We start from the raw sequence: 24,141 nt of genomic DNA on the forward strand, positions 1-24,141 counted from the left end.
TTGATTACTCTAATGCAATGTTTCCTAGGAGACACTGTGTTACTTAACTGCAAAGCCATTAATTGCCAATAAATGCCATTAATTGCCCCCTACAAACCATATAAATCCTACCATTCTCTCCATTTTACAGACAACTTGGAATTTTACAGACAAGGAAATTAATATGTGGGAGGTCCAAAACCTCACTAAATATTTGTAGTTGACTACATGAGGATCCGGTGAATGTCAGGATGGGAAATGAGCCATGGGGCTTATAAAACGGTGTTCGACAAACATATGTTTGCATGTGAAAATGCACGAGAAGACATGTAATTAAAATGGCCTATCACGAACTTTCAATTGGTTTTAAAAATATTCATAGCACATAAGATAAAGACAATAATTTTCCCATTTAGGAAATATGGAAATTGCCATTTTTCTTCCAATATTGCAGAGGAGTCAACGCAGATCATGAGGGACAGAGTTTGGATCACAGGATTTGAGAGAAGAGATATATTTTCCGAGTTGAAATTTTAGATTTTAAGACTAAATGGGCACAAACTGAGATTCTCCATTACAAATTTTAATATCAGAGTATAGAGTAACAAACATACTGGACGGCTACCATGGGATCCTCTAAAAATAAGGAGGCATTTATCCTCTCAACAGAGAGACAATTTAGGACACATGCTATGTCGAGACAAGGGAAATACAAAGAAAGGTAAAAATAAATAAACACACAGTTCTCTTTGATGGAACGTATTACCCCTTATTAACCACTGTTTCATCCTAAATTAATTCACTCCATTCTAAAACACAGTCCCATCCTGTAGAATCTTGTCCCTTTGCCTCTTTTTCCTAAAATGCTGATCTTTAGCCGAATGATGTTCAACTTTCTTTTTAAGATTTATTTATTTAATATGTATACAGTGTTCTGCCTGCATGTGTGCCTGCAGGCCAGAAGAGGGCACCAGATCTCATTACAGATGGGTGTGAGCCACCATGTGGTTGCTGAGAATTGAACTCAGAACCTTTGGAAGAGTAGCCAGTGCTCTTAACCTCTGAGCCATCTCTCCAGCCCCCTCACCTTTTTTTGCTCAGCCTACCTTAGCCCATTCTCTGAGCCTAAATACACCACATATGAAATAAATCTCTTGCCTCTCTTGCATGTCACTCAAGAGGCAAAATGCAATCCCAGGAAACTGGTTGGCACACATGATAATATGAAGTTAAAATATATAGATAGATAGATATTTGCTATCATAATAGATTTAACAGAAAATCTAACTGAGCCACGCCCAGGGAAAAACAAAGAAGCAAACACAATACATACCTGTGATAATTCAACTGCACAGTGCTTCCCACAAGTGATTGGATTGTGCTGGGTGACCATCTGCAAGTCATTTTAGTTAAGTACCCATCAGTTTCACATGATATATTGATATTGACATCTATTTAAAACACATTAAAATATTAATATGAAGTACGAACACCAAAAATCATGAAAAACATTTTCTTGACATCTTTCATAGGGCTCTAACACAGTTCATGCCAATGAGCAATCTTGTGGGACAGAATAAACGAGGCCTTGGGGTGCTTACCAATCACATATAATTCAGCGTAGCGGTGATGGCACTCCTGCCCACTGCAGCAGTATACTGCGTCATAGGCATACTTCCCTCGAGGTCTGGTGGCCTTCAAGTTGGAAAAAGTCACTTGGCTAACGTGGTCATTCACAGCGCTGTACTGTATTTCGGGGATTTTCTCAGCTAGATTCATCCACCAAACTATCTGTTTTGAGGAAATAATTTGGTTTTCATTTTTGTAGATGCATTGAAAGGAGACGTTCGATCCAACACTTGTCAGAAGTTTGGGTGGAAAGTACATGACATCTGTAACACAGAAAGAAAGATGGGCATTCAGATGGAAACAGAAAGCATCATGGGAGCAGCCTGTACCACAGGAAAGAGATCCCCACATTCCTAGTTACCCTGCCAATAATCAAGTAAGTGCACTGAGAGACTGGCTGATGCTCTGCACAGCCCTGTAGAGCCCCAGTAATCCCTGCTCTCAAATGAAAAGCGCCTCCATGAACACCATCACAAGCTTCCAAACATGGGGCTTATTCATTACAACTATGTTTTAGCAACTGTCATTTTTCCAAGTGACAGGCAAAATTAGCTAAATGGAGCATCATCTATTTCCACCATGATTCATTTTCTACCAGACTATTTAAAACTGAATGTGTACATGTGGGCACATATAAGAATAAGTAAATAAATAAACGTTAAAGAAAAAAGAACGGCCAGAGAGATGGTTCAGCAGATAAAGACTCAAGCCTGATGACCTGAGTCTGATCCCTAGGACCCACCTGATGGAATGAGAGAACTGATTCCTACAAGTTGTTCTCTGATCTCAACATGTGCCCCATGGCCCATGTGTGCGTGCAAAAATAAATGTAGTTTTAAAATTTCAAGAGAATCGGTGAAACATAGCACATGTTCTTAGCACAGATCACTATGATACCAAATCTGGACAGAAAGGGGATTGTTGCTATTGTTTTTTTCATACTTATGAAAGTTTCTAACAAACAGGTAAAGAAATGGGTAAAATAGTTTGCTCTGTAATATCATGACAAATTGACTCTGATGGTTTTATATGTACCATCCACATTGGACACTTGCACTCAGTGTATCTATCTATGGTAAACAGAAACAGGATCACACTGGGCAGAAGCACTGGATTCTGGGCATGACTATAATCCCAGCCTCGAGGACATGCAGCCTTCACGTGAATGGGACTCCCTGCTGACCTGTGCCTGTCACACACCTGAGAGATGACTAACTCCACTCAGTGTGTACCACAGCCTCACCACTGAACTGTCTCAAAGCCTCAGAGCTACTCTTATTTTCTAGAAAGGGACAGAGTAACTCTCATAAAATAAGCATTTTTATTTACAGATTATTTTTAAAACTTCAAGGTATTTCAACATCAAATTCATCTAGTGGGGCTTAATTGAGAAATAAAGTTGAAATATGTATGGTTTGTGACTGATTAAATGCTTAAATCTAGGCTTTAACACAAAAATAAAAAGTGACAATCTATAAATTTATACCAAAAATTGATGAAACATATTAAATAAATGTTGAATACTTAATTTTCAAAAGAGCACAAATTCCATCCTAGTAAATATTATGCAAAATTTAGTTTGAAGAATAGGACAGCTATGACTTTATATGGCCAAAAACCACTGATAACTTCACAATATCTACATTAATGAATTTTATTAAAAGGAGATATTCTAGTGATAATAGTAATGATATTAATTACTCAAAGAATATAGGCCATGAATCAAAGCATTTTTAGGTAAAGTTCTTTTAGAATGTGTTTATCACAATCCCAGAAAATGGACTTTTTAATTCTAGGAGCAGATGTGCTGAATTTTCTTTAAAGGGAAAACAGGGAGCCTGCTTATACAGATTATTTGTGATTCAGCACACATCACCAGCCATTATGTCAGCACAGTGGATAATACTCTAAAGAGAAATATTTGGGGGAGCTTCTTAAGTGGACTAGTTTTCGTTCCCAATGCAAGCCTCTTAGTTTGTTTCTTATACAGTGGGTTTCTTTCTCTTGATCCTCACCTAGCCCTCAGAGGCAGCTAAGCCATCTGAGACGATCAGGCAGCATTATGGTTGAGACCTTAAATTTCTCCAAAAGCCCAGAAGCTAAAGGCTGGGATACCAGTCTGTGCTGCTATTGGGATCTATAAAACCTTCATGAGGGACCGTCCAGTGGAAGGAGTCGGGACATTTGGAGTGTGCCCCTGATAGGGACCCAGGCTCCTTCGTCACCTCTCTGCATTCTGGCAGCAGTGAGCTGAACAGATCTCCTCTCCTACAGGCTCCCACTGCTGACAGACTATGTTGTCACAGGCTCAAAGCAACTGGGTCAAGACTAACACCTAAAATAAGAGCCAAAATTCATTTTTTTTACAATTAAGTTTTGGGGGGAATTTTGACTAGAAGGTAGCTATTTACTCACTTTTTCCCCCGTATTTTTCTGTTCAGGATGTCTGAAGTCTAGAGATACACCTGAGTTATAAATAAAAGTCTAGCTGTTAATAGTCATATGATTGACTATTACACAAGCTAATTGATAAGGGTGTGTGTGTGTGTGTGTGTGTGTGTGTGTGTGTGTGTGTGTGCTTTGTATCTGACTGTGTTGGGGGCACAGAGGTCCTTATCTTCACAGAGAAGAACCAAGAGAACCAGGAATGTTAATCATGCAGAGGTGTCTCTCAGTGGAGGAGATGCAAATCAAATACCTACATTCCATCTAGAAAGCTGAGAGTGGAGGTTAATGATCTGGTGACCTTTTTGCTATCTGAAAGGGCAGCTCTCACCCTAATTCCCCAGAATGATTATCCCAGACTCTTCCCTCCCTAGACTGTTACCCATCCTTAGGGGAGATGTCACGACTACTTTATGGCCTGCTGACCTCTATGCTCTCATCAGAGACCACACTGGATTCTAGGTCTTCTAGCTATAGAACTCACTCTCATGGTCACATGTGTTTTGTCAAAGAGTTTCTGTGTAGTCACATCTTAAGCTTTATTGTGTACCTGCACTGATTGGTGCATGGAAACCTTTTCCCAAATTGTACTGTATTTTAAATATGCTGAAAATGAACTCCCCGAAGTCTGATCCAGGTTGACAAAGTCAATCTGCACCGGGTTTTCATTCCTATCTCTTTGTGCAGTTTGCTTCCCTGTATGACACCTGCAGGGATCCCCCACATGACTATATTATATAAGAATGCAAAGTGTGAGCTGGCATTTGAAAAAACAAGCAAATATAAACGTGCAGATATTGACGTACATTGTAAAGAAAAACAGAGCTGAAAACATAATCTATCTAAAGACCTAAACTGAACGAGATCAAATATTTGGCAAAATGCAACAAGCCAGTATATTATATGAAGTTTCTAAAATAGCATTTATATTCAGCCTTGAATCCCAGCAAGCTTTGAAAAACAACATTGATTCTTTTAATGCTGCCTCTTTTTCTTGAAGGGGGGAAGTTTTAAATTTTAATTATGAAGTAAAACAAGAAAATAAAGAAACATCTTTCTATAGAAGCTAAGCACATTGCCCAGTGGTTAATAAAGACAGGCTTTCAGTGTGGGTAGGCATGGGGGCCTTCTATTTCCTTTGCACAGCTCCCCTCTTCCCTCCCAACCTGACCCCACAGCACCACACAGAATCCTTCACCTGGGATACTGTGGTTTTCACTCCCCCCATATGACTCGTAGGGCACAGCTAGTCAGTAAGACCTGCTAATAGAAGATTCAGTTTCCCTGAGGAACCAACCATAAACTTCAAAAGCTGAATCATCAGCCTCTTATTACATACATGGGAACAGTAGAAAGCTATCTGAGGAACAAAGATATAAAATCCCCATCTAAGTCTCCTCATGCCAGGTCCCCGGGTCCCCCAGGTCTCAACACTTGGTTTAGCTCCCTCTCATGAACTTACTTTGTGCCAAGCAATTAGTGACGCTCTTCCCAGCTCTTTAGGTTTTGAGATTCTGAACACATAGGCTGTGATCTCGTAAACTAAGATGGTATCTGATGTTCACTGAATGTCTGTTAAGAGTCAGGTGCTGTGATACACACTCCATTGTGTTATTTCACCATACAAAAGCCATCCATATAAAAACATCCTGATCTTACAGACGAGGAAACTGAGGCACAGAAAGGTTAAGAACCTCTCCAAAGAAATCATAATGATGGCTCTTGTGTAAACTGGTAGACACCACAATCAATGCTTCTAAGACATTGATGTAACTTGCTTTCTGACCAATTAACACTTCTTCAATACAATGTAATCAATAAGGAAACTTGTTGGATGAAATAGATTGACTGTGCTCAATGTTTTGCATTGCCATTTCTGTGTATCCACAATCAACTCGAGTAAATCAACTCCAGTTAAGCTGAACAAGCAGACTACCAAAGGACAATTAAGCGTCTTCCTAAAATCACAACTCAACGGTGGCAGGGTTGGCAATGGCACAAGATTCTCAGGGCTTTGAAAAATGCTGCATCTCACCTCTCTAGGGAACCTGTGAACAAACCGCAGTTTCTCTGATGTTAAAAATATCTTGGAAAGTAGGCAGAGAGGAGAGGGTGGCTGGATGCCAGACACACAGGTCTGTGAGTCACTGCAGCCAGATGGAGAGCCCAGGAGATCACTCACACCTGCAAAGGCCTGCTGCATCGCATGTGCCAGAGGTGGAAGTCTAGGTCAAATGTTGGCCAGCCTCAATGAGCACCCAAGAGTGTCAGTTGTACTCACAGTGTTCTGAGTAGTAACAAGCTCTGGGGTGGATTTCCAGGTAGAGCTGTACCAGGCTTTCTTAGCTGATACCAACAGGTTGTTGTAGCAGTTAGGAACATCAAGGCAGCTGATTCCAAAAAAAAGAACAGGACCCACCCACAGTTTGAAAAGCTTCTACCAAACTTACATATTGGTAGGAAAATCTGATGGTAAAATCAATTTTTTACTGTTGACACCAGATGCTGTGGAACAGCAATCACATCTACAGGAAACAGTGGCAAGATATTGCCACACACTGACTACAGAATGAGATGTATCCTCCAAAATGGCTGGATTTTACTGACACTTTGATGGATTTTGACATGAATACAAATTTGATCCTCTGAGTTATGATGAATCCAGGGATCAAACCAAAGAATGCAAAATAGCCAGAGTGAGGGAAGAAAGAAAAAACAACCCACAAACAGTTTTAGGGTCTGATGTCAATACAAGGGGAAAATATGGTATCCACTATTGGTGGAGGGTCCACCCTCTAAAAATACTTAGCATTGCTCGGGTACTATTTGTTGGCACTACAAGAGGTACTGGAGTTAGAAGGGCAACTGGTGTTCCTAATCCCCAGACCCTCGCTGGACCACCTGGTCCTATCCAAGTGGCTGGAGTCCATCCCAGCAGGTAATGACCAAGTAAGAGACACAGTAGCAGCCGCTGCTGTTGCTGCTCCTGCTGGCATTCTGGGAGCCCTGGTACCCTCCAGGACAGGGCACTCCATCCCTACCTGTAGCCCCATCTCCAGGAACTGGAGTTCCTCTGCCTGGTTTGAGACCACTCTTAGGCCCACCAATTGACCTGTGCCCTGCTCAAGGAACACTGATGTGCATGCCTCTCTTCATGAGAACCAGGAATTGGAGGTTCATCCCCTCCCCAGGAATGCATGCACCAAGACTCTAGGATGTTGCTAATGAAGATGCTTCTCTTTCCCCTGTAATGCATCTCATGATATTGTGTGGTCTGTGAGTTCTTTGTCCCCTCTCCCTGTATTAATTATAGCTAATAAAAAATATATGAGCAGGGTTTTTTTTTTTTTCTGTTGTTTTAAGCCAACTCTGAAAGTATGAAGACTTCACTCTGAAAACTCCAAAAGCAGGCTGGTGAGATGGCCCACTAAAGGAAGTGTTTGCTGCACAAGGCTGAGAATCTGAGTTCAGATCCCCGGCCCTGCATAAAAAGCCGAGCACAATAACCAAAGCCTGTGATCTGGGCACTGGAAAGCAGCGACAGGAGGATCCTAGGGGCTCGCCCAGCCAGCTAGCCCAGATGAATCAGCAAGCTCCAGGTTCAGGAAGAGACTCTGTCTCAAATATAAGGTGAAGGTGGAAGAAGATAGCCAAAATCAACCGCGGGCCTCTGTAGGCACCCCTCTCCCCCCCCCCCACCCCCACACACTCACATGTGCACACACACCTCTAAAAGTAAGCATTTAACACGTTTATCTCAAATGAATACACTTGGATTCTAAACGTAAGTTAAAGAATTAACAACATAAGTGGTATACACTCTAGGTTTTTAAAGTGGAAATTTCACGTTAACTTTTTATCTTTTTGAAGTGTTCCATTATGCAGCCAAGGCCAGCCTCAAACTCATAATCCTCCTGCCTTGCGCTCCAGAATCCTGGAATTCACAGGCATGGGCCACCATGCCTAGCCTAAATATTTCTCTTTTTCATATTAAAAAAATAACTCCATAAGAGGGTGTTTTGGAAACAAATACGTAAGAACTCTGATGTAATTTTCATTAACAAATGAGCCTTCTCAAGATTTGTGTAAAAATGTATCAGGGCATAGGCACACATGTCTTTATTCCCAACACTCAAGATCAGGCTAGGCTATATAACCAGACCCTTGTCTCCAAAACAAATTTTAAATAAAATGTTAATATTATTTCCCCTCTTGTTGTGGGGAATAAAAATTGAAGATGCTCATGATACACCCATGGTAAGGAAGGCCAGGCCTGGGAGAACATTTCCAGAGAAACTTTTACAAGGCCTACCTTGTGTGGTGAAGACTTGAGGCAAACTCCAGTCACTCCAGATTCCCGAGCCATCCAGTCTCTTGCTCCTCACCTGAACCTCATACGAAGATCCAGGAAGCACACTGTGTACCAGCAGGAAAGGATCGGAGACAACTTCGGCAACCTGTTAAATGTCAGGTTGAAACAGCAGAGCATCAAGTTGGTGAGGAACATTTGCCAAAGCTGATAAGAGGTAAGCCTTGGCAAATCTCAAAGAAGTATAATCTTACAGACGAACTGCCTGGCTACAGAATTAAAACAGAGATCCATGACCAAATGAAAAACAAATGCATCTGTCAGTATAAATTTATAAATAGATCAAATCAAATTGTGACAATTAACGAGTAGTAACTGAATACGAATTCCAATATGGTCTTGAGGATTTGGCGGAAATGGTGCCAAAGTTTTTAGGAATCCTACAACCACTTTGCCATCCATCGTACATCTGGCAGAAAACAATGCGCAGAGGTGTAGAGAGGGTTGTGGGGGTCTTAGAGAGGAAGGCTGCACGAGAAGAAGGCCATGAATGATCCTGAACTACAGGGCATGAGTCAACACACCATTTATAAACCAGAGGGGAAGGCACCCGAGGTCAAACCCTGTAGAAAACACACTCCTGCTGGGATCTGCCTGTGCAGCACATTCAGTTTTCCTTGAATGTGCTTCAGTTGAACTCCCTGCTCTCTTCCAGACTGGGAGAGGAATAAAGGGGTCATAGGTTAAAAATCATGAAAAGCATAAGGTATGCCTAGAACAGTATCAGGACCTTCATATTTACGGTCCTGTAATTTCTGACTTACTATGAGAAAATATCTCACGGTAGCCTTAACTCTGCATCTATACACCCGACATTGAGGGTTCCTGAACTGCTCCCTGTAAAAATAAGGCCTCAGAAGAGTAACGCAGTTCTAAAAAGATTGATTTCTACCTTGGAATGATGCAACACTTTGGTTCACTATGTGCTACGAAAGCTTTCACATGACCCCACAGGCCATTCGTGACCTCCTCCTCCTCCTCCCCGCCCACTCCTGTCTCTGATGTCATCCACTGCCAGTTGTTTTCACTGGCAGTCTCAGTCACACTGGCCTCTGCACTGCTCTTCCCTACTCGACATCCAGTTCCCCGGACCCCTACAGAGCCATCTCCTCCAAGTCCTTGCTCAAATATCACCCTCTCAACGAGGCATTCTGAAACCTCCACTTACTACGGCAATCTTTCCTCATCCTCTTGGATCCCAAAGTATGTTGCTGCATCTAGAATAGCTCCTGGCAACAAACAGGCACTCAAAAAACACATTAGCATAGGCCAAAGAGGATGCTGACTGACTTCACAACACAAATGCATACGTTGTGTGTAAACACACTGAGCAATGGAAAAGTAAGAATGCACTGTAAATCAGCAGCACTCTACAGATGAAAACGGTTATGTTGAAATTTTATAACTGGACTTTCCGTAGTGTGTATAAATTATTTCAATGTGTAATATTCAATATAATTCAATCCTTTCTAGAAAGCACAGGCATGGATAATTTCTAAGAGACTTAGGAATCTTCCATTGATTCTTAAGTTTCACTTTCTTTACCAAAATATACTTACCTCTTTTTTAACTGTAGAATTCTCTGAATATTTCACTTGATATTGAAGTGGAAAGAGTGCCACCATTGGGCTGTCCCAAGAAATCTTTAAATTACCATCATCTGTGATTTCCATTTGTAAACCTAACGGTGGATCAGGTTTCACTTAAGGAGGGAAAAAAAGACTTTTAACTCAGGCAATTTTCATGGCAATCATATCCGAGTAAAATGAGGTTGAAATGAACTTCCAGCATAGCTTGCCTTTCAAATACTTAAAAAGTTAAATCATTTGAGGGCTAATTACAGAAGTAAAGCAGAGATGCATGATGGGCCCATCCCTTGTAGCATACTTATCACAGCAAACCACTGTCTCTCTTTCCCCTCTGTGGGAAAGACGATAAACCAGTAAGTGGGATTGTTTTGATAAATGTAATTTCCTTCCATAAAAAGTCTGCCTAACTTCACTTTGCCTAGTAATTTTCAAACCTACGTGGAGTCTCTGCCTAGTTCCAGTCACTGTACTTGCTTTCACTGGTCATGAGGACAACATCAGTGTGCAGAACAATATTCAGAAAATGCACAGACCTGGGCAAGAGTCAGCATATATGTTCATGTAAAATAACAATCCAAACACACCTACTCAACTCAAAACAAATTTCCCATGCAATAATGTGCTGTTATAAGGCCCTGACTGTCTCTGGACATAGGAATGGGGTCTTGTAGCTTAATGGGGATTTGAACCAGGTAAATCTAAGTTCAAGTGTACATGTGCATATTGACATTTGTATGTGTATGTGCATATATAAGTACATGACTATTTCAACCAATAAGAAAACCTTTTAAATATGTGAAGAAACAATTTAAATATCTTGCAGGTAAAGATTACTTTAACAAGTTATGGTTCACATCATAAAGGAAATTCAAGCAGCCATCACATTGTAGTAGAATATTGAAAAACATTAACTTCTGAAGTTCAAGAGGCTTATCACAAATTCATACTTTGATTGTTTTAAAAAATCTATTTTATTTTTATTTGTGTGTGTGTGTGTGTGTGTGTGTGTGTGTGTGTGTGTGTGTGTGTGCGCGCGCGCGCGCATTCAAGTACCCTAGGAAATCAGCAGCTGAGAGTGACACATTTCCTCCAACAAGGTCACACCCACTCCAACAAAGCCACACCTCCTAATAGTGCCTTTGGGAGGCCATTTTCTTTCCAACCACCACAACCATCATAACAGAAATAATAACTCCTGTACCAACACTCTCACATAATACATCTTAATTCTTCCACAGCATTTACAAATTCTGGATATTTTATGTCCAAATACAAGAAACTGGTCTTTCCCTAAAATTATCTCTGCATTAGGACAGAATTAAGAGTTTCCAAATATATATATAAATTCTGTGGTCACACTTTCCCTTAACCTACTCTACTTGGGGAACAAATTAAATGCAATGCTGATCTACGTGCTTTTTTAAATTACCAGGTAGAACTAGTTTTGCAAAGATAAACATATGTTGCTAAAAAAATATTTTATCATTTTTTTCCCATGACATAATTTCACAATTGAATTGCTTAGGTATTATTATCATTATTTTGTAAAAAAGTCATGCCTATGTCTCTAGAGAACAAATTACTTGAAAGTTAAAATAAAATGTTAAACAGGGATCAAAAATAGCATCTTAAGTCATAGGAAAAGAAGCAACATTTGGAACTGTGTGGAAAATTGTCACAGATAAATGGAAAAGTGTTTCCAGTGACACCAAGATCCATGAATCAAAGGCAAATGTGGAGAGTTGCTCAGAGGGTGGGGAGATGGCTCAGCTGATAAAGTGCCTATCATGTGAGTTTGGATCCCCAGCACCCACATAAAACCCAGGCATGGTCATGTGTGCCTGTGGTCCTAGTGCTGAGAGGCCAAATATAGGTGGGTTACTGGAGCTCACTACCCAGTTAGTCTTGCCAAATTGGGAGCTCCAGACTCAGTGAGAGACCTTGTCACACACACACACACACACACACACACACACACACACACACACAAATTAATTAATGAATTGATTAATTAAATTAAATAAGGAAGAGCAATAGAGGAAGAAGCCCAACATTGACCTTTGACCTCCACATGCACCTGCCCACACACATGCAACACATATGAAGAGTTGCATGTTACCATTTCAGAAAACAGAAATAAAAAATAGTAAAGCTGCTGAGTTACATACAATTGAACACATTGTACATCAGCGTGCATATAAAACTAAAAAAGTAACTTAATACCTGCACATGTTATTCACATCTATGAACTCAATATTTAATTTATTAAAGGAGGCTTGAGGATCTCTGCAATAAGAAAATGGGATGCTCCACCCATGTGAGGTTGTCTTGTACTCGGGCTGTGCAGTGGATGGCTTAACTGCTTACTAGTCAACTGTTGACTCTGCTCACTACTACAGGCCTGCTGTGTGAGTAGAAACCCTGCCCTGCTCCTCACGGTGTCTCCAGCCCCTATAATAGTCCCTCCACCCATGACTACTAAGATATATTTCTCGGAGGAATATTCAGGTAAAAATGTTTTTAATAATTTTCAGAAATAGTTATCTGAGTGTGGTGGTATTGTGTTCCCCAAAATATTGTGCACCCTAATAAACTTATCTGGAGTCAGGAGAGCAGAACAGCCACTAGATATAGAGGCCAGAAAATTGGGACACATGACTTTAATCCTAGCATTCCAGAGGCAGAGATCGGTCTGGATCTCTGTGAGTTCTAAGCCACATTTGAAACAGCCAGGTGTGGAAACAAGAGCCTTTAATCCCAGGAAGTGATGGCAGGAGGCAGAAAGGTATATAAGGCGTGAGGACCAGGAACTAGAGCTGGTTAAGCTTTTAGGCTTTGAGCAGCACAGTTCAGCTGAGATTCATTCGGATGAGGACTCAGAGGCTTCCAGTCTGAGGAAACAGGATCAGCTGAGGAATTGGCACGGTGAGGTGGCTATGGCTTGTTCTGCTTCTCTGATCTTAAAGCATTCACCCCAATAACTGGCACTAGGTTTGTTTTTTATTAATAAGAACTTTTAAAATTTGTGCTACATCTGAGATGTAAACAGGTGATGGTCAAATAATACACATTCATTCACTAAATCCCAGACTTATAGAGGCCACAGCTGCTTCAAAGGATGGCTTCATCGCTAGTGTTAGAGACATGTACTACTGTGAACACACTGGAGAAGCTGCCTGGAATACCCTAGTACTACATTACCAGGATTTTCAGCATTGATCAAAGTGATGTAAGCCAGTGAAGATCTTTAACCTGCAAACAACCTGTCAACCCCTCCATGCAATTGATTTCTTAGGACTATTATCATTCTGACGTGCAACTTACCGACAAGCATGGGCTGCACTGTCATTAGAGGTGACTGAAAAGTCACTCCAGCAGATGTGATTTCCAAGTACATCAGAAGAGAGTGGTTGACTTTGGCTCTTGGCACTACCACATGACAGTCACAGTCCCGAACACTGCAGTTGCACTGGACAGTCTGAAAACTGTCTTTCAAGGGAGCCAGAGGCAAACCATCTATGACTTCAGGCCTGTATTTAAATATAAGAGCAACATGTGAGCATGGGTAGGGGAACACTGGATGGTTTTTGAAAGCAGGACATCGACGAATCCAGCCTAAAGACAGACTGTATCAGGGAAAAAAAAAATACGAAAGAGCAGATTAACTGTCAAGGTAGCATCAGCAAGGGGTCACCAAGACACTAAGAGGAAAGAAAAGCCATAGCTCTAAGATACTACCCATAGTGAAAATATCCTTAAAAACAAATATAAAATAAAGATCTTTTCCAGGCACATACATCTAACTTAAAGAATCATCTTCAGATCTGCATCATAAAAATACTAAAGAAAGGCTTTGGACACCAGAAAATAAAAGAAGATTGAAATCTGGTGTCACACAAAGGAATGAAGTTTAACTCCAAGGATAATTATTTATTGGTTGATTAAAGCAAAAAAGGCAACCATGTATTTACAGGGTGTGGCATATACTAAAGCATGGCGCATTATCAACCTGGCTTGGGGGAGCTGCAAGTGTACAGCTGAAATGTTTCATGACATACAAAGTGGTACAGGGTCACTTAGATTCTAAGACATGCCGTAATTCAAAGGCCACTGAAATAATTAGTCATGCAGACAAAACTAATAGGCAACAAAGCAGATTACATGGGAATCATAAAAAAAAAAAAAAACAACCTAAAAGAATACAGAAAAGCAGCTGGGCTGTGGTGGCATACACCTTTACTCTCAGCACTCAGAGGCAGACAGATGTCTGAGTTTGAGGCCAGCCTGGTCTAAGAGCAAGTTGTAGGCCAACCAGAGCTATACAGAGAAACCTTGTCTTGAAAACAGAAGAAGAAGAAGAAGAAGAAGAAGAAGAAGAAGAAGAAGAAGAAGAAGAAGAAGAAGAAGAAGAAGAAGAAGAAGAAGAAGAAGAAGAGAGAAAAGAAGAAAAGGACAAGAAACAATGGGATGAGAAAAGAGACAGAAGGCTTGAGAATAGAGTTGGTGGGATTAAATACAAATAGTCTAAATATCTCATTTAGAAGGCAGTCAGTAGCAAATTGGGTGAAAAATAAGACCCAATTATAAACCTCCCATAAGAAATCAATTTTAACACTAAAATGAAAATTTACTACAAGAGATGGTTAGAAAAACATGTTATTTCAAGATGAATCAAAATAAAGCTGAATAGCTATATCAATGTCAAGAAAGTTGAATTCAGTGCAATAATTATTCACCACAGTAAAGAAGGTCATTCATAACAAAAAAAAAGTTGTGGAGGGGGTCACTAAAAGTACATAATATGTATTTACCCAATAACAGGCAAAAATAGGCTAAGTCACAGTTCCTGGTGGAAATTTCAAACCTTCTCTAATAATTAATGTAACGAATGGACAAAACAATTTAGGATTAGGAGCTGAACAACACTGTCAACCAACTTGACCCATTGGTGAGATTAGTTCTCCACGTTCCAGCCACAGTAAGTTCACCTTGCAGCCAGTCAACATTTAGCATTGCCAAATTGTGCAAAATAAGCCATCCCTCCCATTGAAGGACAATGTCATCAAGAGCAGGAGAATTTCTGATAGGGCAACGAAAAAGTAGACCCAAATATGTAACTTGCTACTACGTATTTAATTCTTATCTGCTTTCAAGGAAAGTTTGTTCCTATATATAAGAACTAAGTATAGTGTGAAGATGAGGAGGAGGGCGGGAACTGAAGAGATGGCTTTGGGTACAGTGTCTGCTGCACAATCATAAGGACTGTGTTTGACTTCAAAGACCCCACATAAAAGCTGGATGCAAATGTAGGCATCTATGACCCCAGGACTCTGACTGCAAAGTGGGAGCAGAAGCAGGAGAATCCCCAGAAGCTCTGCGGCTAGCCATCATCAACAGACAGGACACCCTGCCTCAAAACAAGGTGGGATGTGAGGACTGACACTCACGGGTGTACTCTCTCTCTCTCTCTCTCTCTCTCTCTCTCTCTCTCTCTCTCTCTCTTTTACACACACACACACACACACACACACACACACACACACACCCCACAGGTTGCTACTATCTATTTAATTCTTAGATATATGAACAAACTTTACTTGTAAGGAAATAGTGATGCAGAAACATTTGTCAAATTGATTTTAAATCTGGCTTTTTTTTTTTTTTTACCAACTTTACCTTGTACAAAATTGTCTAGTTAGAGGCATAAGTATTTAGAACTCAAAATTCATTGTTAACAGCCACACATGGCTTATAGAAGGTATTCAGTCCTTTGACCATAGGTACAATTTCTTTTCTTCCCATGAAATTTCTCTATAAAATTATTAGCATTCTCTGAGCCAAGCCTACACTAAACTAGTAAAAAATATCACCAAAGTGTGCCACCTGAGGTCCTAACTTAGGAAAGTTGACAGCCAACCCCAGTCCACAGCCCTTGAAGAGGAACTTTACCCACATTAGCTTTGTAAATTGTCTATTTGAAGCTTCATACCACGAGTTGTAAAAATGGTACCACAAGCTGGGCAGTAGAGGCCCACACCTTTAATTCCAGCACTCGGGAGGCAGAGGCAGGTAGATCTCTGTGAATTTGAGGCTAGCCTGGTCTACAGAGTGAGATCCAGGACAGCCAGGGTACAAAGAAACTCTGTCTTAAAAAAAAAAAGTGTGTGTGTATTCCATTAATTATCTAGATTACAGCCCCTGATAATCAATTTTCTCTTCTATAAGCTTTTCTTATCCAGCATCATGAGGAGGCTGATTCAGCTCAGGTGTCCACACTGAAAATGTCTGACCACATCCCATGTTCAAGCACTTTATCTATGGATCTGAGCCCCCCTCACACCCTCTGCATTCCTCTCTCTCTTGCCTCAATTCAGCAATACTGCCAGGTGCTGCCTAAGTTCCCTAGCCCTGTGCTGCATTCTGGAAAGTCCTCCCACCCTAGACAGCTGGGACAATTCAGAGCCTGCTTTGGATTCCTTCCACTATATAAGTGGTTAGCCACATGTAATAAAGTAGATAATGTTCCCTAAAGTCATCTCCTGAGTGGTTCATCTCTGCACCCTTTACCAACCCACAGGCATTGCTTTCTTGGCTAGGAACACCCCAGTAATGACAGCAGTGCTCCATAACTCAAAACAAAAATGTGCATATGCCCAAGTCTGGCAGACAGTTGGCTATACCATTTAAAAGGTGGTGCTAATCAAAGAACTCCCTGTTCTTCAACATCTCCAAGCTAGAAAACAAACAAACAACAAAAACCCTCACCCCTGACCCTGATTCATGGCTCAAGGAGTAAAGGCACTTGTCACCAAGCCTGATGGCCTGAGTTTGATCCCTGGGACCCATATAGTTCTATGGCCATGCCTAAGCTGCGACACACGCACCCACACATATACACACGTTTACACACACACAAATAAATTAATGTAAAAATATTTTGAATATTACACCAAGCACCTCCAATTTATGAGACCAGCTAGCTTTTCAGCAGCACAAATACTTCTCTTCTTAAGAAATAGTTTGCGGGCCGGGCGGTGGTGGCCCACGCCTTTAATCCCAGCACTCCGGGAGGCAGAGCCAGGTGGATCTCTGTGAGTTTGAGGCCAGCCTGGGCTACCAAGTAAGTTCCAGGAAAGGCGCGAAGCTACACAGAGAAACCCTGTCTCGAAAAACCAAAAAAAAAGAAAGAAAAGAAAAGAAATAGTTTGCTTGCTGGCCATCTGCGTCTGCATTATCAATAAGAGCAGCCATGACCAAAGGGACCACCCTCCCTGGTCAACATCCCATAGGACACAGTGAAGTTTCTCTTGATTTCTTTTTGTAAGAGGAAACAAAGAAAAATACCATTAAACAAAAGGAACCAGTTTTACCTGGGAAACTGAGGTTTCCCTCTAGGTTCTGAGTCTGTTAATAAAAGAATCTTAAAGGAGACTCAGAAAGATAATTTTGTCAGAATTTGAGAGAAAAGCCCCAGGGCAGGAAAATCGGTACATCTCCGCAGCTGCCTGGAGGGAGAGCTGAGTGAGGAAGAGAGGAAGACAGGGACTTGGAGGTCGGCAAGCCACTGAACAGTAGAAGATGGAGGGGAACTTCAGAGAGAGATTGGGAAAACCCAGAATGCCAGGGAAAGCATGCTTAGGCTTTGGCCAATATCCAAAATAGAGAGAAAATGAAAAGTTGTGATTTTCTGAGTGACTCCAAAAAGTGACCAGGTCATGTGGCCGTGGCTCCATATACCACAGAGTCGAGAAGGGGCTTGTGGGTAGGATAGACTATCTCACTAAGAGGCTAATTAGCCCACCCCTTGCCTGGGTGAATCAGATTTCTGGCAAGATGGGAGTGAGTGAAAAATGGACTACTGGCCCAGTAATTGACAGGGCACCTAGGTTAAATCTTTAAAGGAGGTCATTTTGAACGTCAGGTCTCCCCAGGGAAAGAAGTAGAACTTAGATTTTGTTCTTTTGACCAGGATGATGAAGCTTGGCCTTAGTGGACCTCCATAGAGCCAGCTACCTCCACTTCTTCATAAAGCAATTTAAATTCTAAGGAGGGCCTTCCCTGTCTAATGTTACCAGAAGAACAGGAGGTAGGGTCCAAAGTCCATGAGAGAAAGATCTGTCCTTGTTGGCCTACCAGCTAATAAAAGTCTGTCTAGCTACAAGGACATGGAAATTATACAGTATCTAGTCTCTCCAGAAATAAGTTCAAGTCAAGAAATGACTTAGTGAGAAGGGCTTATTCACTTTCAGAATGAATCTGAAAACTGTCATAGGCCAGTGAGGTAGGGAAAGCCTAGTGACCCTGGAAACTTCCCTTGAAAAAACTTGTCTGCTTCTCCCTGGTTAAGCAATATCCAGAGCCTCCCCATCAGCCCTGTGGGTAATCTGGGGTCAGACACTTTCCGGTAGAGGGAGATAAACAAGACTGACTTACATCAATATTGGACGCAAGCACAGAGAACATGTCCAGTGAAGCAACCTGCCAGGGGAAAACTCAGGAAAGGACACGGGTATCTTTCATTATGAAGGAGTCAAAGAAGGGAGGTCACAGAGACCAAGTGCCTCAAGAGAGAGAAGCCAAGACTCACAGGGAACAATTCCTGAAGGTCCAGAGGGACAGGACTAGCACGGTTCAGAGAAGTTAGTCAAGGTGTGGAATTCTTCATATTGAGTTTAGAGGAAGAGCAGGATCATAAGTGATGACAAAGTCTGGAGAAAGCACGTGACAACAAGTAAATTAGGTGACGTCAATAATAACGGTGAAACCATTCACGGCACTGAAGCTTGTGTATGTGGATTTTGAAATGACCAAGTGCTGATAGAAAACTGGTGAGTGAAAAAAATGAATCAGCCTTTAGTAGCCAGGAAAGTTCAAAGTCAGTCCCCAGCGTGACTAGGCAGGCAGCTCTTCTTGACCTGACCTGAACACTGCTCACCTATGTTCACTGGCTTCCTTGCTCAACCACACTCAGCCTTCAGTCTTCCAGCTCTGCTGTTTGTGCCTCAGGCATATGCAAATGCTCTTCACTCACTCCTGCCTACTCTTAATTTGTGCTGACAATCCTTAGTTCATGTGCCCTGGCCCTCTTTTTATTACATGATCACACTTTCAAACTTTGCTATAGCACTTTATGCTTTTACAATTTCCTATCAGCTCCACAATGAAGGGTATTGTGTAGGGGTTTTCTCCCAGACTGAAACATCCTGCAGAGAAGTTCCTTAAGCCAGAAGGTAAACAACTCAAATAGTTTCAGGAAGTCCCTGAAACTGAGTAGATTCACTAGGTCCCTCCCTCCCAGAGTAAACAATAAGAAGCAGAAATCAGCCAAACTGACTGGAAGAGGTTTAGATCAACTGAGTCATTTGGAAACTCAACCTGTTGAGCTGCCTGAGGGTATGCAGTGTCTTCCAGGTCCCTGGCTTTGCTGAATTATCATGCATGCTGGGGTGGGCTTTGGTGGTGCAGCTATTTTTAAGTTATTTCTTTTCCTGTAAGTAACTCCTCACCCATATTCCTGTAAGTAACCCCAATAAAAGTCTTTGGTTCACCAAGGTGGACTTTGGTGGCATCCATACTTTGGTCTGTCATGAGCTCCCTACCTGGAGTGAACAGTTGTGTGTGTTGTCTCCCCAGGAAAAGTCTTATCACACAGCAAAGGGGAAGTCTGTTGTGAACACTGTTCCCCACACTCAACTCAGAATATGGGGTCACAGTAGGGACCTTACAAAGGAAAGGAAGAACTTCCTCCCTGGTCGAAAATAAATGTCTAAAGCAGTCCCAGCATATCACATTTCTTAGACTACCTCTCCTTCAGATTCTCAGACAAACATTAATATCTGAACTCAAACAATGCTGTCCCTTTGAGGACATATTTATAGGTTTTTAAATCCTTTTTAAACATCAAATTTTAGCTCCTGGAAAAACACACTTTTTTTTCACACATGGAAGCCTTTGAAAGATTTCTCTTGTGAATTTTGATGGAACAAAATGGTGATTTCCTTAAAATAAAATGATACATTTAATTACTATTTTAAAGCAAGTCCCAACATTTCTAAATAAGAATCTTGGCCATAAAGTCATGCTGCATAAAGTGCTATGCAAAAGAGCATTACCAAAGCATTCAGAAATGTTACAGTGGTTTTCAGAATGGTTCTAGAAGCCAAAGATCCTGGAATGACACTCAATAAAAACCAACAGCCTAGAATCAGTATCTGGATATAATACAACATGTATTCTCTCTGGCTTCCAACCCCACAGCATTTCAGTAGAAATTACCTTTCTGGGCATAAGCATCTCAGAAGTAGACATCCCCTACTGATAAAAGAAGCAAAGAGCTTCCCATCCATAAATGCAACCTCCATCTCATGACCCAACACCAATATTAATTTTCTAGGTGTGGGAAAAGATAAATCATGAAGTTTCTTTTATGAGTAGACTATTTTACAATGTCCCCCCTCCCCCAGAAGGATGACCCTGGCTATAGCATCCATGGACTATGACACAAATGGAAGGTCTGGAAATCCTGGCAGATGATGCCCACAGACAGAAAATGCCAATGGAGGCTGAGAAAGCAAGGTTGAGATTCAATGCCCTGACAACTAGATACAGGCCAGGGATTTATCCATCTTTCCTTTGGAAGTACTTTCCATCGACAGCCGTGATCACTCTCCCCATGATTCTAGTCTGCTTTTCTATTGCTGTGATAAAAAACACCGACCAAAAACAGCTTCAGGAAGAAAGGGTTTATTTGGCTATGGGTTACAGTCCATCACGGGGAAAAGCCACCTTGGGAACTCAAAGCAGAAGCTTGAAACCACAGAGGAATGCTGCTTATTGGCTTGATTTCTATACAACCTAGGCAAGTCCGCCTGCTCAGGGTGGCACTGTCCACGGAGGGCTGGGCCCTCCTCCATCAATCAGCAATCAAGAAAACGCTCCACAGACATGTCCACAGGCTGATCTGACAGAGGCGGTTCCTCCAGTTCCTCAGTTGAGAGTCTCTTTTCCCAAGTATGTCTAGATTTGTGTCAAGTTGCCAAAAATAGAATCAGTGCACCCAGTGTTTTTGATACCTTCTAGATCATAATTTGGTTAGCTGGTTACCCCTCTAACCTGCCCAAAATAGAAAATTAACTAGGATCTAACTATGGTTTTTCCATGTATCTGGTGAGCCAATTTATCTTGATCAAATTGATCCTTTCAGTATTCTTTCTTGGCAATTATTAGTTACTAATAAAGGCAGAGATGGAGATTAAAGACACAGTATTTCTAAAAGTGTAGTTGTTTTTAAAATTTCAGCTATCTTCTGTATGTGCTAAAGATAAAGGACTATGGTCAACTTAGCCATGCAGGAATAAGCACCACCCATGCCACAGTGACTCTCATTTCGTTATTTACAAGACACATTCAACAGAGCAGAGAGGAGAAACAGTGTCACTGTGTGTATTTCTGTTGAGGGACGACTGCAACTCAGCAGCTTTCTTCCTTTACAATATGTGCAGGTCCAAGGTCGTGGTGAGCTGATTGTCTACCACAGAAATGAAGACAGTAACTCAGTGAACTGATAATCTACCACAGAAATGAAGACAGTAACTAGGTTAACTGATAGTCTACCACAGAAATCAAGACAGTAACTCAGTGAGCTGATCATCTACCACAGAAATGAAGACAGTAACTACATATTTGACGCTTCCTCACAGTTGTTTATTTTCTCATTTTTTGTATTTTTGTTGAGGTTTTCTTTTCTTTTTAATAATTGTAATAATACTAAGTACTAGGTTTCATTGCAGGTTCTACATACATGTGTGTCATCACACTCATTCTCAGTCATTTCCTTCTCCACTGTTCCTACATGCTCCCTCACCCCTGCACTGGTTCTTTACCTGGGTTAGTTCTCCACTTTTACGTCCCAAAAGTAAGTGTACTTCATTATTATATTTTCTGCCTCCCTTAAGATATCTTCCTCTCCTCCCATGAGCTCCTTTCTAGACTCATGACCTATAATCACACACATAAATAATATAAAACACACACACACACACACACACACACACACACACACACACACACACACGACTAAAGGTCTGTCATATATGGTCTTTATGTTGAAGAACTTTATTTCTATTCACGATTTCTTCAAGGCTTTCATCAATAAAGGGATACTGAACTTTGCTGAAGGCCTTTCCTGCATCAATTGAGATGATCATGTGATATATCTCCTTAAGTATATGTATATGATGGATTGTATGTGATGATTTGTGCATGTTGAATTAACAGAAATGAAGGCCCATTGGCGATGGCTCACAGATGAGTTAAAAAGGGTTTGGAATGTATAAGATAATCAGTGTAAAGTTTTCCTATTATCAGATGGAAAGGAAGAGCTAACAAAAAGCTTTTAAGTCAGTAGACTAAGTGTTCTTACTTGGATTTAGAGTTAATTGTCAAATCAGTGGTCCTTTTTGACCACAGTGACTCAGAGAAATCAACTTAATGCTACCTAAATTATAGCTGTAAATTTCTCAAGCCTAGGACTTCTTATTCAATCATTAAAAAATAATTCTCCTTCTCTTATATAATTAGAATAACAACTGTCAAAGGAATTGCCATACCAATCATTTTAGCCACTTATTGAGACCACAGAGGGGCTGAATATACACAATAACTCATGTGACCATTCAGGTAAACACAACCTAAATTCCACTTGACAAAGTACACATTTTTGGTAAAGCCAATAAGTAAATATGGCATGGGCTAGAGGCCTCACAAACATCACTCTTCCTTTTACCACCAGTCCTTGCTTTTGGACTTTGGGTTTTTAGCACTGAAACTTCTGCAGTGTTTTAAGAGCAGGTGTCCCTTTACCACCTGACTTCTGAACTGAAGGTGGGACATCTGTGCTTAGTTATAAGCAGATGCCTTTCAAAACATCTGGACCAAATAAAGAACCTTTGTCTCTTTGCTACTAAAAATGACTGGTCTGCAAATTTCAGTAGATGGAGCCACACAATATATAAATGATACTGAAGACAAAAATGGAAAATTAGTAAATTAAAAAAACTGTAATAGAACTTGTGTCATTGGTTTTAGGGAGAAATACTGAATAAGACTTTTGAGATTTTAATCAATAAGATTAGTTCCTTGACACTTCCATACACGTGTATAATGCATTCTGACTACTCTCACTCCTAACCCTTCTTAACTCTCTCCTGCCAATCCGAATCCCTTCCCTGTAGTCATGTCTTTTTGTTTTGTGTTGTGAACCACCAAGCTTAACCAGTGCCATCTGAGTGATCATGGGTTTGGAACTGTCCATTGGGGCCTGGCAGGCTCACCAGTGGGTACATAAAGACAATGACTCTTCCTTTCCGAGAATCTATCTGTAGCGCTTAGTTCAGCATGGAGGGTGTGGTTGTTTGAATGAGAATGGCCGCTATAGACTCATATATTTGAATACTTGGCTCCCAGTTAGTGGAACTGTTTGGGAAGGGTTAGGAGGTATGGCCTACTAGGAGGAGGTGTGTCACTAAGGGTTGACTTTGAGGTTTCAAAAGACTTGCACCTTTCCCATGGCTCTTTCTGTTGCCTACTTTGCATTTTGAGATGTGAGCTCTCAGCTGTTCCTGCTGCCACGCCTTCACTCTGCCATCATGGACTCTGACTCTCTAAAACTATAAGCTCAATTAAATGCTTTCTTTCATAAATTGCTTTGGCCATGATATTTTATCACAGCAATAGAAAAGTAACTAACACATAGATTAGAACCCCATGAAGCCTCCCACATCCAGGAATGATGATTGACAGAGCCAGTCCTGAGCAGGCCAAAGGCAGGCAACCACAGCTGCTGTGAGTCTATGACTGCAGTATCTGTGCCCTGCCTGGAAGATGGCTTTTCACAGCTCTTCTCTCTATCTTCTAGCTCTCACTGTATAGGTATTTCTAAAGATGGAAGTTGAGAGGTTTGTTTTATCTTAAGCACCTTGTACCCTTACAGAATCTTTAAAATAGAGAGCTATACAAAACATCCATTGTTCTTATGACAGTTCAATTAATTAATACAACATGGAAACAAGGGCCCTTCTTTTTCTTCCTTGTCCCCTTTCATTATTGGAGCATTATCAGCTCTTTCAATTC

At 41.0% G+C, this 24,141-nt stretch overlaps 1 protein-coding gene across 3 annotated transcripts in view; it reads right to left on the bottom strand.

Annotated features, from left to right (window-relative positions):
• Nucleotides 1–24,141, bottom strand: part of Lepr (leptin receptor) — a 101,940-nt gene that overhangs the window by 39,812 nt on the left and 37,987 nt on the right. For all 3 annotated transcript variants that reach the window (XM_052717418.1, XM_052717417.1, XM_052717419.1), the window contains exons 5-9: nucleotides 13,336–13,541; nucleotides 9,982–10,124; nucleotides 8,366–8,510; nucleotides 1,581–1,871; nucleotides 1,313–1,430 (exon numbers count right to left, since the gene is read on the bottom strand). In XM_052717418.1, coding sequence (XP_052573378.1) covers nucleotides 1,313–1,430; nucleotides 1,581–1,871; nucleotides 8,366–8,510; nucleotides 9,982–10,124; nucleotides 13,336–13,541 — 903 coding nt within the window. The remainder of the gene's footprint in view (nucleotides 1–1,312; nucleotides 1,431–1,580; nucleotides 1,872–8,365; nucleotides 8,511–9,981; nucleotides 10,125–13,335; nucleotides 13,542–24,141) is intronic.

Source organism: Peromyscus californicus, unplaced genomic scaffold (assembly GCF_007827085.1).
Source record: "Peromyscus californicus insignis strain IS unplaced genomic scaffold, ASM782708v3 Scaffold_5__1_contigs__length_169319896, whole genome shotgun sequence".
Taxonomy (NCBI): domain Eukaryota; kingdom Metazoa; phylum Chordata; class Mammalia; order Rodentia; family Cricetidae; genus Peromyscus; species Peromyscus californicus.